This window comes from Hyla sarda, chromosome 6 (genome assembly GCF_029499605.1).
Source record: "Hyla sarda isolate aHylSar1 chromosome 6, aHylSar1.hap1, whole genome shotgun sequence".
NCBI lineage: Eukaryota > Metazoa > Chordata > Amphibia > Anura > Hylidae > Hyla > Hyla sarda.
In genome coordinates this window covers 89229783-89248674 of record NC_079194.1, presented here as the reverse complement: position 1 = coordinate 89248674, position 18892 = coordinate 89229783, and the positions used below count along the sequence as shown (strand labels likewise).

Sequence of the window (18892 nt, the reverse complement as noted above, 5' to 3'; positions counted from 1 at the left end):
ATTAATCAATTAAATCGGGGGTGAAAGCCATCTGGAATAGAATGGTCTTTGCCCAGTTTAGGGAAATAGGCAGTGTTCATCGTAGATCGGATGGACGCTCATGAGAGGAAGGAATTATACAAGGACAATAAGGTAGGGAGAATGTCAGGTAACAATAGCTTATAAAGTCTCCTGAGAAGCCATCAGACCCCGGTGCCTTCCCTAAAGAGAGATTCTTGATAGCTCCAGTCAGTTTCTCAGCTGTAATGTCCGCATTGAGACCACAACGGTCATCCTCGGTTAAATCAACAGCAGATAACCAGTCAATAGAGGAAGGGACAGTAGGGGTGGGAGAAGAGTATAGAAAGGAAAAGTAATCACGCAAGATGTCAACAATCTTATGGGATTGAGAATGACCCACTCCAGAGATATCCTTCATTATAGCTATATGGGTGGGGGGAAAGGGCCCATTTGCAAACCTAGCCAAAAGCTTTCCCGATTTATTTCCATAACAAAATAATAAGGCATCAATATGGGATGTGTGTATGTCCTCCCTCCTCTCCAGACAGTTTTCATAATCAATCCTTGCCTGTTTCCATCCAGCCTTCAATGTCTCCGAAGGGCTAAAGAGAAAGTGGGAATAGGCATTCCTCAGTTGATCTCCTTTTTAAGACAAGCCCTTCATTAATCTCTTTTTGAAATAAGCCATAAGCCATAATTCGTCCCTGAGGTACCGCCTTGGCCGCCTCCCAGTATAGAGAGTGGTTCTGAGCGTGATCAAAATTGTGAGAGGCATACTCCATCCACCACCCTCTAAGTAGTTCCTTGAACTTCTCATCTCTAGCCAGCCCCATTAAGAACCTCCATATATAATCAGATCCCTTGGGCACCATATCATGAAGCCGTAAGACTACAGGGGTGTGATCGGAAATCAGAAGATCTTCAATGCAGTGATGAGCGATACATCCTGACAAAGGAGGAGAAGTAATCTATCCTGGACCATGAGTCCTGAGAGTAGGAATAATGTGAGTACACTCTAGAGTCAGGGTGCAAGAGTCTCCAGGAATCTACTAGACCGACCTGCGTGGCCCAATGAGCCAGGCGAAGATCACGCCTTTAAGGTAGAGAAGAACAAAGTCTGTTACGTCTGCGATCCTTATCAGGGCACATCAGAGCTTTGAAGTCTTCACCAACTATCATGGGAGAAGCAGCAGAGTTTTGAACCGGAAAAGCCAAGGAGTAAAAAAAAAGACACATTATCATCATTAGGGCCATCAGCAGAGAAGATAACAATATATACTGACGCAAATTTCAGCACAATTTTGCACCAGCTCCCCTCATCGTCATTTTCTACTGAGACCACCCCGTACACTGTTTACCCACCAAGATGCCAAGATGAGAACGCCAGCCTTGCGGTGCACTGCAGGAGAGCCATATACGTCCTTTACCCACCACTTTTTCATTCTACCATAATCAGTAACATCAAGGTGCGTTTCCTGTAACAGCCCTACATCTGGAGAAAACCTTTTCAGATGACGAAGAACCATATTACGTTTGTAAGGTGACCTAAGACCCTTTACATTCCACGAAATAAGCTGCAGATATAATGGACGTCAAGCAGGAAAAATAAGATGACCGGTAATATAAAAGAAATGCATAGAATCAAAACAAGCAGAGCCAAAAATGAAAAAACAGAAAATATCCCCCTCCCCCTCCCCACCAACACAAGAAAGACCCTCCCCCAAACTGAAACCCCAGAGATTTCCCCACAATATAGCACCAACCAGCAGGAAGTATATCTCCTGTCAACTTCACCTCTTCCCAGTAGTGTGAGAACCCATACATAAAAGAAAGGCAATAACTCCATCAAATATAGAAAGGAAACAACCCCTCCTCCAGCTATCCCTAACACAAAATAGAAGTACAGGACAAAAAACTACAGAGGTAAAACAGTAAACCCCCTTACTGTAAAAGGCACGAAAACCCAAAAACCGTGGTCACTCATCTGAGAAAGACCTTCACACTAAACAGATTAATGTTCCACCGCAGCAACAACTACCAGGATCCCCATAGAGCACAAAAAGGACAAGATGGAAAACAGTGCACAGTAAAACAAAAATTAGACAACAGGGCACCTTCATATATATATTATTATTTTTTTTGTCGTGAATAGTACTCCAAGTTGTTGTGGAGATATGATCCCTTACCCGCTCCCCCCCCTCCCTTAGCAAAGATCCCATACCTAAGTCCACCCACCCCACCAACCCCCCTGCTAGAAAACTCAACCCCAGGCTAAGAAAAAAAGAAAAAAGAGGTTACAATACTCCCCCCCCCCTTCCCCCCTCCCCCCTATTGAAACATTCCCCGAACTGTCAAACCTCCGAACACAAACTGTGCAGTAAAGTCCAATAGAGAACTCAAGTTCTGAAGATCATCTTCAAGGCCCAAGATGCAAACAGGCCAGGCACCAACAGCGGGATCCTGGCATCCGATGACGAGCACGAAGAACCGTACAACATGAAGACCATCAGTCATCCGGTGGCAAGATGGAGTGTTGCAGCTGTTCCTTCAGAGATGTCATAATCAAGGAGACAGGTGCGTATCTCCAAGTCCCGGAGTAGAAGAATGAGGCTGAGTAGCAGTCCGCACAGGGGAATGAGTCACCTTTTCAGGAACCATGCAGGGAGAACGAAGCGCAGTGGGATAGTATTGTGCCAACTTCTCATTTGCCTCCTCCAGTGATGAGAACGTGGACATAGAGCCATTAGGATGGTAGACCCTAAGGACAGCGGTGTACACCAGGGCAAAATGTATCTGCTTCTTGTGTAAGGTGGTGCAAATCAGGGAAAACAGCTTGCGGCTTCGAACCACTTCGGCCGAAAAGTCTCCAAAAATAAGTAAGTGCATAAGGCCATCTCTCTTCTGGCGGAAGGCCTGTAGTAGGGCAACTTTTTCTGTTAAGTCCAGATATTTCACAATCACTTGCCTTGGTCTGGTGCGAGTCATCAGGGCAGGCGGTGTTCCAGGTTCTGGTGCAGGACAGAGGTCTGGACCCAGGCAGTGGGCTCACTCAACTCGGCAGCGGTGGGGGAGGCCCAGTAGTTGAGGTAGAATCTGCTTGCACAGCCTATGAAGGTCTCATGTCGGTATCGATTCAGGAAACCTATCGACCCGCAAGTTGTTTCTGCAGGATCTATTCTTGAGATCCTCCACTTTATCCCAGAGGCGTTTTTTGTCAGCTTAAAGAGCCGCCATGTGGGGGTTAACTGCACCTGAGGCCTCCTCCAGGGGCTAAATTCTGTCGCCATGATCTGCCACCATCTGATCCTGTTTCTGCACCTTTACCTGCAACTGTTGTAGCGTGGACTGCAAAGTAGCAATGAGAGCAGCCTGTACACTTGGGGCGATCTTGCTAGCCACAGCAGTCACTAGTCAGAGAAGGTAGGGGAAGGAGTGCGGCTTGAAGCCCGTGAGACAGCCATGTGGTCGGAGCCGGCCTTACACTTGGGGGTCTTTCCAGAGCCCTGAGAGTGCTTGCGGTGGCCCTTTCTGAGCAAATATCTCTCCATGAGATACCCTTCACACTTGGGCAAATGCGGGTAGCAGGGTGTATTAACGGGGTAGCTGTGGCAGACCTGGTGTTCCGGGCATCCTCACAGCATGGCACCTGAATCGGAAGTAGCTCAATTTCTTTGGAAATGCTAGACTTGCATTGTCCTGTTCTTTACAATAAAGGGGTATTCCAGGAATTATTTTTATTTGACTATGCTACAGGGGCTGTAAAGTTAGTGTAGTGTATAATATATTGTATGTACCTGTGTGCTCACCTTTGTGAGCTCTCTGCAGCGCTGTAGGCTCTGAGTGTGAAGCGTGACAACCACGGCTCCGAGTGTGAAGATACTCCGGCCCTGTGGTCATCATGCTTCACACTCAGAGCCTCCAGCGCTGCGGGGAGCTCACAAAGGTGGGTGCGGAATGACAGATTGCGGGGGTCCCCAGTGGTGGGACCCCCGCGATCATACATCTCATCCCCTACCTTTTGGATAGGGGATAAAATGTATTAGGGCCAGAGTACCCCTTTAATCTGGGCCTAATCTTTTTAAAGGGGTTTTCAACCTTGCTCTTCACCTTGATCTCGATTAGTAGTTTAGACCAACAGCAGTGACCACACCATAGAACTTCTGGCCTGAACTGCAAAACTTGAATAAATCACAGATGGCTCCATGGTTTCTATTCTGTGTCTGTAGCCAGTGAGTCATGGGATTTACTAACACAGAAGGTGGCTGGACATGGGAGCTAGTAAAAGTCATACTTTCATGATCCTGACCTTCTCCCGCTGTGCAAACGTCATCAGCCGGCCACTGCTTCCAGAGCTGTGCAATGGCCTGTAACCTAGGCAATGAGCAGTAAACACCATATGACAGGATTGGGCCAACATAAAAAAGAGCGCAAGTTGGATGAATATATGTATTTGCAAAGTTGTTTAGCTTTGTATGATCTACTAGCTGAGTACCCGGCGTTGCCCGGTTTTTCCTTCCTAATCCTTGTTGTGGAGAAAAATCAACAGAGGAAGCTTTTGACTTCATATCCCGTCCTCATAAATTGTTGTCATATCCCAACCCCATATCCCGTCCTCATATCCCGACCTCTTATCCCGACCTCCTATCCCAACCTCCTATCCCGTCCTCCTACCTCGACCTCCTATCCCGACCTCCTATCTCAACCTCCTATCCGTCCTAGTTATGTGAGAACATACATTTCCCATTGATAGGGGACTTTAAACAAAAAACCTGATCCTCACAAATGGGGGTTAAGGGTTAAATTAACTATCCTATATTTTTAGTGGACATATAAGTAACATGTGACCAAGTATTATCAAAATATCTCCAGCCATTTGGAAGTTATGCAGTAACATATATTTCCCATAGACTTGTAAGGGACTTTAAACTAAAACCCCGGCCCTGGCAAATGGGGTGAGTAAGGGTTAAATCGCCTATCCTATGTTTGTTGTAGACATATAAGTAACATGTGTGCCAAATTTCATGTTAATATCTTTAGCCGTTTGGACGTGATGCTGGAACACACACACACACACACACATTGGGAGAGATTTATCAAAACCTCTCCAGAGGAAAAGTTGCCGAGATTGTTTCTTTCACTTTTCAGAGGCCTTTTAAAAAATGAAAGCAACGATCTGATTGGTTGCTATGGGCAACTTAGCAACTTTTCCTCTACACAGGTTTTGACAAATCTTCTACATTGAGTTTCATATATATATATATATATATATATATATATATATATAAATTAATTGAAACCTGATATTGGAGATATGAGTACCCAGCATGCCAGAACGTGTCTAAAACTCCTAGTATATATGGGTCAAGTCATGCAAATAAGCCAGAATTCTGATTTGCAGTACTAAATCTTGGCCTCTGTATCTTGTCCTGTAGGGGTACCTAAGAGATTCTGCAGAATTCAACATATGACTGCAAGATGAGCAGGGAAAATGCACTCCATGTATAGATTGGGATTTATAAGTGGTGCTGACATAAAGTGAACCGAGGTCACTAGAAATCCCAATCAGAGATTACTCCAAAAATGTAAATTTCTTTAATAAAGGAGAATAACAAAAGTGGCAATGGATAATGCGTTTTTATATGAACAGATGGTGCTTCATCTGACACATTCACAACTGATCACTGGTGGCCCTAGCAGTGGTACAGCCTTGAAATTGACTATTATCAGTAGATGGTTCATGGAAAAGAAAGGTTATCTAAAGTGCATGTCCCCCTTTAACTATGAAAGATTAATTGTTCATCACAGTTTTATGGCCTCCCCATATACCGTGTTTCTCCGAAAATAAGTCACAAAAAACACACTAGGGCTTATTTTCAGGGTAGGGCTTATTTATTTACGGTATGTACATTGAACAACATTTAACGATATTTACCCCCCCCCCCCCCATCATCATGTGATGGGTGCAGCTCTGCCCCCCCCCCAACGTCCCCCGCCACCGGTTTATCAGCCCAGCGCTGCACCCCACATCGGGAGACTAATCGTATGTCACCCGCGAGCACAGCTTCTCTCCCCCCCCCTGACAAATAATTATCACTACTTGTACTTTGTATTCCTGTGCCCGGGCTGCAAATATTAAAAAACTAATTTTAACTCTACCTTCGTCCTCCGTTCCCCCGTTGCTAAGGAACCGACCTCATGGTCCCTCCGCTGTTCTTACTGCTTCCTGGGGATGGGAACGTCACAGAGCCTTTAGCCTATCACCGGCCGCAGCGATGTCCCGCCTCGGCCGATGATAGGCTGAGCCTACTGTCATGTAAGAAGCCAGCCGGCTCCTCACATGACAATGCGCTCAGCCTATCATCGGCCGAGGTGGGACATCGCTGCGGCCGGTGATAGGCTGAAGGCTCTGAGACGTCCCAACGGGGGAACGGAGGACGAAAGTACGGTAAGTTAAAGTTTGTTTTTTAATATTTGCAGCCCGGGCATTGCCTAGGTCAGTGGTCTTCAACCTGGGGACCTCCAGATGTTGCAAAACTACAACTCCCAGCATGCCCGGACAGCCAACGGCTGTCCGGGCATGCTGGGAGTTGTAGTTTTGCAACATCTGGAGGTCCGCAGGTTGAAGACCACCGGCCTAGATCTTATTTTCGGGGTATGGCTTATATTGCAGCCCACCCTGATAACTCAGCTAGGGCTTATTTTCAGGGTAGGGTGTATTTTTGGGAAAACAGGGTAGTGTGTAAGCTGATGATCCATTTTACCTACCTACCACAGTGCTCCGAAGATATTTTTCTCTGCAGCATTTCTGGACAAACTATGTTTTGCAGAGTTGTTGGAGCAACTTAGTGTTTTGGATTTGTTGTGGGCAACTGTTGAAGAAACTTGCAGTTCGGTTGTAACTTGGTCTTATTGAAAGTAATAGAATTTCATTCCATGTGGCAGGTCATCAATGCAGCTTAGTAACTCAGTCTTTGGAAGAAAGGAGTGGGCTACAATGACTGGATTTACTTTTTGAGTACAGTTAAAATAGTGAGATACAAAAGCCTACAGTTCCAGCACCTCTGTTTTTATTTCACATTTTTATAATTTATCACTATCCTGTTGCTAAGGAGAATTTACACTGGAATGTCTGACTTCCTTGAGCAGTAAGTCAAAAATATTATGACAGCTATAATTTTATGGTGACCATAAAAGTTCCTGAGGTAGGTTTAGTGAGGTAATCTCAGTGTTGGAAGTTTTATTAACAAAAACTTTTAAGTATTAGCACATGAGTTACATTTCCCATGTGTTTTTAGAAATTTGCTGGATTTAAACTACAGTAAATCGTGAATTTTAGAGTAGTCCACCTAAGCCTCTTACTTTTAGCGGTTAAAGTAGCCAAAGTCAAAATATAAAAGACTGCTTTATAAAATTGCTTTTACGGTTAATAAAGTGGCCCAAGCGTTTTAATAGCAGATTTAGAAATTGTCACAAAGTGTCTAGCTTGTAGGCTTTCGCTCTGTCATTCTGCAAATGGTTTCTTCCTAGAAATTACAGATATTAAGGAATATTTCTTTAGCAAAATTCCTTTTACTATGGTGACTATTATGTTAATTACAGTATATAAAGTATAGTATAGACACAGGATAGGACATGAATGTTACATTCCTCTTACAAGCACCTTTTTTTTATTATCATTCTTTTTCTATAAATGTTAACACTATACATTAGTCAGTTTATATTCCGATTCCTAAATTGAATTAGCAGTTCATTTTTAGCATATTTAGAACATAGAATTTTCATAAAATATTCAGAACATTCGAAAATTTGCAGAAGGCACTTATGGCAGACATACATGATAGATAAGAGTTGATTTCTGATTTCTCTTAACTCACTTGATCTCAGAGGTCAGGGAACAAAGGATTGGACTTAAGGATTTTTTGAAAGAAAAGTCACTGCCTGTGGTCTAGCAATGCTTGAGATGAGAGTACATGTCTATGGTAGAGTCAGGAAGAGAGCTGTCTTAAGTGTTTGGCCAGCAAAGACCAGATATCACTGAGGATAAAGACCTCATGGAGCAAACCTCATGGCCACTGAATATAGACCCATATGTTCTTGGACATGGTACATGGGCCTTTGTATTATTATGTATGGCCCTGTTAACATTTAGTTAGCTCTCAGGTTTTACAGATAAGGCATTGAATTGTGCATGATATACAGTACAAGACTGTCAAAATCAGCTTTTTGAAATAGAAAATACATACATATGAAGACCGTTAAAGACCATTCATTTTACATGTTTTTCCAACATTTAATTGTGAATAACACTACACTCAAAAGTTTTCTCTGATAATCTACATGATCTGAGTCATCTCTTGGTTCATTTTCATCACTATGAATAACACAGTTGGATATAGGTCACTGCCAGGGAGTAGAAACTGGCAGCTGTTTATTGAATATTTGCATTTTCCATTTCAAATCACCAGGTAGGAGACCTTTAAAGAATAGGTTAATCAGATTTGCCCTGGTCCAACAAGATACAGAGGTTTCCTTGGTGGACCCAAGTTCAGATATAGAAGTTGGTCCCTAACACATGCAATAAAAGGCAACCTCAACTTAAGTTCACTTGGAGCTAACCACTTGCCATTATGGTCTAATTCACAAATAACTTTTATTGACTGTGTCCTGTATGTATAGTTATAACAACAATTAGATGCAAATGTTCTGTATAGATTAAGGGTAGACCCTTACAATCACGACTATTGGTGAACCCAAGGAAAATAGGGACTGGGGTGGCTGGTGCTGTACATGAGCATCTACAGGAATACATTGAATTGCACAATGTCTGTGATAGCTGATAGCACAAAAGAAGCCATTGAACAAAGCTTTGGAACAATATACTTTACCATCATACCTAGCATAGAAATGAAAACGCATTGTCAATTTTTTTCAGTCCCCTTCTGTTAAACAGATACTTGGATGACAAGCTGATCCCAAGGTGTACAACTGCTGAGACCTTGCCTAAAGGAAATGAAATGTAGCATTAGACAGATACATAGACTGTCTACGTATCTTAGGAATGTGTTGGATCTGCCAGAGAGATGTGTTTTGTAGGTGGCCTCTGATTTGGTTACTTGATAGAGGTTTCCGAATAAATTGCTCCTTTATGTTTATGTAGAAAACCCTACTAGGGTTGGAAGTGATTAAGTAGGTGCTGTAAGCCAGATAACCCCTTTAAATTTGAGGCCTAAAAAAAACTATTTTGCAACAAGATTGCGTCTTTGCAACTTAAATGATGTTTCCATATTCATTTTTTGTAAAATTTGAATAAGATTTTTTTCTTTTTTTGGGTCTGTTAAATTGTATAGTCAAACCGGCTGCTTTGTCTCTCCGACAAAAAATGTTCCAAAGCCGGTATCCTGCTATTTGTGAACAGTGGTAAGCTGCATTAAGAACCCATTTCCTTCTCTTCCTATAAGTCATGTGTGAAGTATCACATACTGTATCAAGTTAGGAAACTCGGTAACACAAGTCACTTTTGGAGCTGAGTATAAGCGGTTGGTTATGGCTTAGGGATTATTAAGATTAATCAAGATTTACAGTAAATTTGGCCATTTCTGTCACTTTTCACCAGCTGTCACTCTGCAATAGCTCTTTCCCCGAGAGTGGAGGAAACGGATACTGTACTCTATGCAAATTAACCCATTGCATGCCCGATGTGGTAACTATTTAGTGAGAGGAAAAAAGGCCGAGGAATGTTAAGAAACAATCCACAGGACCTTGTTATAAACTAAAAGGGAGAGGGTACTTAGATCTAATTTTACTGTTTTCTGCAGTTGATTGCCAACTTTTATGACCAGCTGAGCTGCCAGATCTTGAAAAAAAGGCGCAGGGTTCCAAAATTATATGGTGTTGAGTGAAAAGTCGGAGAGTGTGTTCTTGTGTACAAAGAAAGCACATATTTTATGAATGTACCTGAAGAAGCAGTGTAAGCCAGCAATCTGTACTTTCCTATTTTCTAGTGCCATATGCTATACTTTGAAAAGTCTCTCCCCATCCTCCCTTCTCCGTTAAAGAAAATTAATGAGCCATTTTAATATAAAATGTTTATACGGCCTCAAATCCAACAGCCTACATAGGTTTCCTAAATGAGTCTACAGCTATGTTTTATGAATGTCGTTATAAATTTTGCTCCAGTGTTTTTCATGCAGGCATGAGAGAAGGGGAAAAATCTGCCCTAGAAGGTCAATATGGCATTCATGGTTTCCTCTACGCCATAGAATTAGCTTCCAATGGCAATTTTATAAGGACCACTAAAACAACAAGCATTTGAATTCTTCTCTGTATTCAAATGCTGTGAAGTAATCGGAGCAGACGTCAGCTCGCCGTGCAGTATGCTGCAAAAGCCTTCTCCATTCTAGGCACAACCAGTATAAAACACCTGCCTTTTCATTTTTTTATCCAAACAAAACACTTCAATAAAAGCCGGCAAGTCTAATATATCACCGCTTGTCAAGGGTGTAGTCTAGGTTTTTTTTTGTTAATGAAACTTTATCCTCTGCCTTTAACTTTTTACTCCTGTGAAATGATAAGAAACAAACTCGTAAATGTATAATTAGCATTGCTTTACTAATGGGAAGAATTATGTGGGATCGGATTGTGTTCCGTGTTTTTAGCTGTTTGTTTGCTGTATTAAAGTTCTCAGCTTGCTCAATACCAATAAAAAAAATGACATTATGCAACTCCCGGTTCCTTATACAGAGGGCACTTATGGTTTTTAGGGAGTCCCTAAGTGTGGATAGTATGTCCCTTGATCCCACTGGCTGAGAGTTGTCAGACGTGTTGGAGTAGGGAAAATGTATCCCACCTGACTGCCACTTTAGCTTGCTATAGGGCAGAGGAGTTTACTAAGTTGTATGGCACCCACTTGAGGTTTTTAGTTAACCATAACAAGTTCCCTTGTAGAGGTTTTTAACCCCTTAACGACGAGTGCCGTAAATGTACGTCCTGGTGACGTGGTACTTAACGTACCAGGACATACATTTACGTCCTAAGCATAACCGCGGGCATCAGAGAGATGCCCGGATCATGTGCGTCAGGTCCTGGCTGCTGATTGCAGCCAGGGACCCGCCCGTAATGGTGGATACCCACGATCCCGCGGATGTCCGCCATTAACCCCTCAGATGCCGTGATCAATACGGATCACGGCATCTGTAGCATCGCGGTCACTTAAATGGATGATCGCATCGCCCGCAGTGCTGCCCCGGCAATCAGATCATCCAGCACGGCAGCCGGAGGTCCCCTCACCTGGCTCCGCTGCCTTCCATGAGTCTTCTGCTCTGATCTGCCTTCCCGCAGACCAGAGCAGAAGATGACCGATAACCCTGATCAGTGCTGTGTCCTGTACATAGCACTGAACAGGATTAGGAATCGAGTGATTGCTATAAATAGTCCTTTATGGGGACTATTAAAGTGTAAAAATAAAAGTAAAAAAATAAAGTAAAAAAAAAATGTGAAAACCCCCCCCCCCTATAAAAACTTTAATTATCCCATTTTCCCTATTTTACCCCCAAAAAGTGTTCAAAAATATTTTATATACATATTTGGTATCGCCGCGTGCGTAAATATCTGAACTGTTAAAATAAAAATTTAATGGTACCGTACGGTGAACGGTGTAAACGTAATTTAAAAAAAAAAGTACAGATCATGGCGCAAAAAATGAGCCCTCATACCGCCGCTTATACGGAAAAATGAAAAAGTTATGGGTCTTCAAAATAGGGGGATTTTAAACATGCTAATTTGGTCAAAAAGTTTGTGATTTATTTTAAGTGCAACAGTAATAGAAAAGTAGGATATCATGGATATCAATTTAATTGTATTGACCCAAAGAATAAAGAACACATGTCATTTTTACCGTAAATTGTACAGCGTGAAAACGAAACCTTCAAAATTAGCAAAATTGCGGTTTTCTTTTTAATTTCCCCACACAAATAGTATTTTTTTAGTTGTGCGATACATTTTATGGTAAAGTGAGTGATGGCATTACATCGGACAACTGGTTGCGCAATAAACAAGCCCTCATACTAGTCTGTGGATGAAAATATAAAAGAGTTATGATTTTTTGAAGGCGAGGAGGAAAAATCGAAAACGTAAAAATAAAATTGTCTGCGTCCTTAAGGCCCAAATGGGTTGCGTTCTTAAGGGGTTAAATAACATCATCAAAGCTTGCGATTCGGAAAACAGCGACAGCATCCAAACAGGCTGTAAAAAATGTTTATGTATTTTTGCTATGTCCCAACAATGAGGTCTTTGTCGAGCTTGTGCTTGACAAAGACCTTATTGCTTTGTTGAAATGTAGCGTTTTTTAAATACAGTTTTTCATACATTTTTTTTTTATTGCCCGTTTGGATGCCGTCACTGTTTTCTGGAACTGCTGTTGGTTAAGGGGGCAATAGATTCCTGGTTTTGTTGATTGTGCTTTTATTACTTCAGGTTGCTCTATAGTTGGAATTGGAGTACTGTTTTTAAGTCTACTTTTATATGGTTATAGTAAGGACAGTATAAGCTGATATTTTGACACTAAAATAATAAATTTTTCAGAATTATTTTACACATTTTGTAGATAGGAAAGCAAAATTCGGCACTTTTCATGGTGTACTACTGATTACACTAAGAATTTAAAAAATGAAATAAAATAAACTGTACCAAATTGCCTTGTATAACAAATAATAGAAAAAGTTGACATTGCTGTATAAATTACCTTGTAGTTAGCATGTCTGGTGGTCAGTCTGAAACATGGACAGTTTATGAATAAAAGAGGTACACAGGGATTAAAGACTAAGTAGGAGTAGTCTTATCAGTCAGGTGAAGCCTTTTTCAAACATTTAAGAACAAACCTTTAAAAAAAAAAAAAAAAAATCTAATTGGACACCTAAATTTACTTATTTTGCTATCTTATTGACCGAGCACCATTACCTTCGTATGAGCTCTTTCAGGAATCCCACTGGTTTGTTCATCAGTGATGCCTTTTTTTGGTGATCTGACGGAACCCGGTTATATTGTAGTGTATTTAGTGTATTGTAGTGTAAAGCATGCTGAAATTTTACAAGCCCTGTAACATGTATACCTTCTGTGCTAGGTGGATGCATTACGGCTGAGACTGGAAGAGAAGGAATCATTTCTAAACAAAAAGACCAAGCAGCTTCAAGACCTCACAGAAGAGAAGGGTACTTTGGCCGGAGAGATCAGGGATATGAAGGATATGCTGGAAGTCAAAGAGAGAAAAATTAACGTCCTTCAGAAAAAGGTAATGCTCTTATATAGTATTAATCGAAGACCCTCCATTTACTATGTATTTACCGTTATTGATGTCTAAACATTAGTAAATAACATGGAAAAATACCTGTTTGGGAAAAAAAAAACACAAATAAAACTACGCTCCACTCTTAGTAAATGAGTCCCATTAACAAAAAGTATTTGTATTAACAAACTATAGTGGCATATGCCAACATTATGTGATTAGTAGAGGTCCGACCTCTGGGATACACACCAATCCTGAGAGTAAAGGGATGCAGCTCTGATTCAGTGTTGTTTTTCTCTGCACAGTCAGGTTGCAGACCAAATAACATGGTTTTCTGTACGAAGATTATTATTTAATATGCTGCACTTTAAACCATATGGGCTCACTTCATCCCACAATCATTTTGAATCTGCTTGCTCAGTTAAATAATAAAAATTTTCACTTATAAACAAAAATAAAGAAGTTTTGACTAATCTTCTTTAGTAAAAACTTTATCTCTTTTAGTAATAATGTTAATTGTTTCTTTTAAGAAAATTTTTGGAAAGCTGTGGATAAAGTTACAGTTTGGTGTTACCGCTCAGCTTGTGGACTGAGTTGGAATAAGGGTGTATACATTCTATGAGATACATCATCATAGCAGCTAGTCTTCACCCAATAGCTCAGGGGCAACCTAAATTAGAGATGGGGCCTGCAGAGGGAAAAACTAGGGTAAAATGCCATATACAACTTATATAATGTCCAAAAATGGTATTCCTTAAAGGACAACTGTAGTGCAAGACTTCTATATATTGCTGTGCCCGGGCTGCCCGTAGCGATGTCCCGCCCCGTGATAGGCTGAGCGCACTGTCATGTAAGAAGCCGGCCAGAGCTCCTTACATGACAGTGCACTCAGCCTATCACCAGCGGGGGCGGGACATCGCTGCGGCCGGTCCCCAGGAAGTTGAATGAGGTTCGCACCGCTGGACCGTGAGGCTGGTACCGGACCGACGGGGGCACATAGGAAGGTATGTTAAAGTTTATTTTGTTTGTTTTTGAAGCCCGGGCACAGCAATATATAAAAGTTGAATAAGGTTCGTACCGCTGGACCGTGAGGCTGGTACCGGACCGACGGGGGCACATAGGAAGGTATGTTAAAGTTTATTTTGTTTGTTTTTGAAGCCCGGGCACAGCAATATATAAAAGTCTTGCACTACAGTTGTCCTTTAAGTATTTTTAAAAAGTTTTCTGAATGTGAAGGTACACTTTAAATGCACTTATGTTTGATGGTTCTAAAGGATACGTTTATTTTCCAAAGAAGACATTGTATGACAAGGCTACATACATCTCAGCAGGCAAGTTCTGCCTTTAGCACAGCGAGATGCATACTTCTAGGCTTGGCAGATATAGAAGACAATAGACAATAACATTAATTTACTCCTTTTTATATCCGTCCTCCTCCTTAGGGATACACTGATGTGTAATCATGGAATCCAGAAGATAGCCGGATAATGACTTCCTTTTCTAATATGAGCAATAATTGAAATAGTTACATTTAATTTATATATCTCGTTGCTTGTCGGAGCTGGCGCTGAACGTCTTGCAGTATTGATTTACAAGCGCCAGGCATCTTTCCTTTCGAGAGCATAGAGAAAAATAATTGCTGCTTTTGTTGTGTGCTCCAGCTGAGCTGTTTAATGGTTCATTACAGCAGAATGTGGTAATGCCATTTCTGAGCCTGAGCATATTCCCAATGTGTTTAATCCATAATGCAACATAATAAAAATAGGTCCAGAATGAAGGAGCCAACAAAAGTACAGGACTGATCCCGCCAAACCTTGCTGCCTCAGCATATGTTTAATTACTGCAAAACCTTCCCAAAGAGGCTATTTCAAAAGTTTTGATTGTTTAACCTTTTAAGGGTTCATCTTAGTTATTTTGGCTTTTAAATAGTTAGCAGATTAATCACAAGCAAAAGACTCCCTGTGTTTTCCTTGTCTACCCATAAATCATCCCCATCACTCTTTTCATTGTTAATTTTTTTATTTTTTATTTTTTTTATAAGAGTAGAATTTTTTTAAATAAGTATCTTGGCACTGGGATCACTTCAGGAATGAAGATGATCTTTTTATGACTTTGGATTTGTTTTGTCACAAATATCATGTACTGTGTGCTGTAGGAACCTTAGTGAGGGACATACTGAACTCAAACTCATATATAAAGCATAAATGAGTGAATTATCTGTAGGAATTCATCAATGTATTTAGTCGCTTAGAAGTTATCCTTCCTTCTGTTTTCTACAGAACACTATTTATGACATAGACTAGACCGATTTATGTTTTTTTTCCCTTATGTCAGTAAATTTGTCCTGAATCTAAAGGCAAAAAAGCCATAAAATGATGTGTTGTGTGGCAGAGGAGCCAATGTGACCATAATAAAATCCAGTACTGCATGTGTCCCTAAAAGCCCTATGAGCTGTAAAGTAGACGGGTGTAAAAGTAAAAAAAAAGAAAGAAAATAAAAAGTAATCTTTGGTAATTAAGGGATTGGAAATAAGGGCACGTTTCCAGGGCTATATACATTCATTTTTTTCTAAATCCCCGCAGATTTTTTTGGTGATCTTACAAGCCATTTCTACTCTGCAATTGCAATTTAATTTGCATTGTCATGGGCCAACAGACGTCACATGTCACATGTCTATTGCCACCATAAGGCCCATTGAAATTGAAAGCCACTTGATCTTGTTAAACCCTTTAAAGGGGTACTCCACTGAATTTTGTCATTTTTCCATTCTGCCTGGCTGCAAAAATAAAAAAACTTTAACTCGCCTCCCTCAGGTCCTGGGGCCTGACATGTCAGACTGTGCTGAGCTTATCGCCGGCTGCAGCAATGTCCCGCGTCGGCTGTTGATACGCTGAGTGGCAGTATGATGAAACGGGCCCATTTCATGGCACTGCTGCTCAGCGGCCCGGGCAGGATGTCGCTGCAGCCGGCGATAAGCTGAGTGCAATCTGACTTGTCGGGCCCCAGAGTGCAGAAGAAGACCGAGTGATATCGGCACACTGGAGAAGCGATAGGAGGTGAGTTAAAGTTTGTTATTTTCATTTTTGCAGCTGGGCAAAATCGGAAAAAAATAATAAAAAACAGTGGAGTACCCCTTTAATGACCCAGAACATTTTAGCATTTTCGGTTTTTTTTTCTCCTTACCTTTTATTATCATAACTTTTTTATTTTTCCATCTACAGACCTGTCTGTGGACTTGTTATTTGCGGAACCAATTATTTGTATTGACATCCTTTACTTTTTCAAACAATATGCTGTAAAACTAAAATAATACACTGCTCAAAAAAATAAAGGGAACACTTAAACAACACAATGTAACTCAGTGTCAATGACACTTCTGTGAAATCACACTGTCCACTCAGGAAGCAACACTGATTGACAATCAATTTCACATGCTGTTGTGCAAATGGAACAGACAACAGGTGGAAATTATAGGCAATTAGCAAGACACCCCAAATAAAGGAGTGGGTTTGCAGGTGGTGACCACAGACCACTTCTCAGTTCCTATGCTTCCTGGCTGATGTTTTGGTCACTTTTGAATGCTGGTAGTGCTTTCACTCTAGTGTTAGCATGAGACAGAGTCTACAACCCACACAAGGGGCTCAGGTAGTGCAGCTCATCCAGGAGGGCACATCAATGCAAGCTGTGGCAAGAAGTTTGCTGTGTCTGTCAGCATAGTGTTCAGAGCATGGAAGCGCTACTAGGAGACAGGCCAGTACATCAGGAGATGTGGAGGAGGCCATAGGAGGGCAACAACCCAGCAGCAGGCCACAAATATGCATGTGTCCACTCAAATGGTCAGAAACAGACTCCTTGAGGGTAGTATGAGGGCCCTACATCCACAGGTGGGGTTTGTGCTTACAGCCCAACACTGTGCAGGACGTTTGGCATTTGCCAGAGAACACCAAGATTGGCAAATTCGCCATTGGAACCCTGTGCTCTTCACAGATGAAAGCAGGTTCACACTGAGCACAAGTGACAGATGTGACAGAGTCTGGAGAATGTTCTGCTGCCTGAAACATCCTCCAGCATGATCGGTTTGGTGGTGGGTCAGTAATGGTGTGGGGTGGCATTTCTTTGGGGGGCCGCACAGCCCTCCATGTGCTTACCAGAGACAGCCTGACTGCCATTAGGTACTGAAATTAGATCCTCAGACCCCTTGTGAGACTATATGCTGGTGCGGTTGGCCCTGGGTTCCTCCTAATTCAAGACAATGCTAGACCTCATGTGGCTGGAGTGTGTCAGCAGTTCCTGCAAGAGGAAGGCATTGATGCTATGGACTGGCCCGCCTGTTCCCCAGACCTGTATCTGATAGAGTACGTCTGGGACATCATGTCTCGCTCCATCCACCAACACCACATTGCACCACAGACTGTCCAGGAGTTGGCGGATGGTTTAGACCAGGTCTTGGAGGGCATCCATCAGGAGACCATCCGCCACCTCACAAGGAGCATGCCCAGGCGTTGTAGGGAGGTCATACGGGCATGTGGAGGCCACACACACTACTGAGCCTCATTTTGACTTATTTTCAGGACATTACATCAAAGTTGGATCGGTCTGTAGTGTGGTTTTTCCACTTTGATTTTGAGTGTGACTCCATATCCAAACCTCCATGGGTTGATAAATTTGATTTCCAAATGACTGATTTTGTTCAGCACATTCAACTATGTAAAGACAAAAGTATTTCATACGATTAGTTCATTCATTCAGATCTAGGATGTGTTATCTTAGTGTTCCGATTATTATTTTGAGCAGTGTATATCAGTGAGGTGGAATAAAAAACAACAACGTTTTGTACCTTTGTGGGGGGGCAGCTCTTTTTTATGCCATAAATTATTGGATCAAACTGACATGTTATCTTAATTCTTCAGATCAGTACAACTATACCCAATGTATAATTATTATCATGATTTACGTGCTTTAAAAACTGAAAATTTTTAATTGCCCTGTTTGCTCTACTTTGGACTTTGTGATCACTTTTTATCCCACTTTTCTGGGATGTTATTTTACCAAGTCAATGCAATTTTGATGTTTTGTTTACGCCATCCACTTTGTGGGATCAATAATGTTAGATTTTTATATTTGGTGATACTAAATTTGTTCAACAGTTGTTCAACCATCAATCTACACTTAGCAGGACCATAGACTCCCTATATATGCAGTTTTTAAAATTCCATTTATGCAAATTATTCAGTCCAATTTGACATACTAATCTTAAACTTGCTTACAATAGTAATTCCCGGCTCATATTTGTTCCATTATCACTGATTAACCCCTTAAGGACTCAGGGTTTCCGTTTTTGCACTTTAGTTTTTCCTCCTCTTTCAACCTTTTAAAAATCATAACCCTTTCAGTTTTCCACCTACAGACCCATATGAGGGCTTGTTTTATGAACTACCGAATTTACTTTGTAATGACATCAGTCATTTTACCAAACAAATCTACGGCAAAACAAAAAAAAAGTCACCAGTTGGGTGAGGTAACGCGTGGGGCTTCTGAGTGGACACCTGCCCAGGATGATTGTTTGTGTTGTATTCTGCACCTCCATGTGTGTCTGGCCTATTCTGTTATTTA

The 18892-nt window shown here is 41.5% G+C and overlaps 1 protein-coding gene across 1 annotated transcript in view; it reads left to right on the top strand.

Annotated features, from left to right (window-relative positions):
* Nucleotides 1-18892, top strand: part of ERC2 (ELKS/RAB6-interacting/CAST family member 2) — a 950023-nt gene that overhangs the window by 394282 nt on the left and 536849 nt on the right. The window contains exon 8 of the mRNA XM_056528115.1: nucleotides 13118-13285. Coding sequence (XP_056384090.1) covers nucleotides 13118-13285 — 168 coding nt within the window. The remainder of the gene's footprint in view (nucleotides 1-13117; nucleotides 13286-18892) is intronic.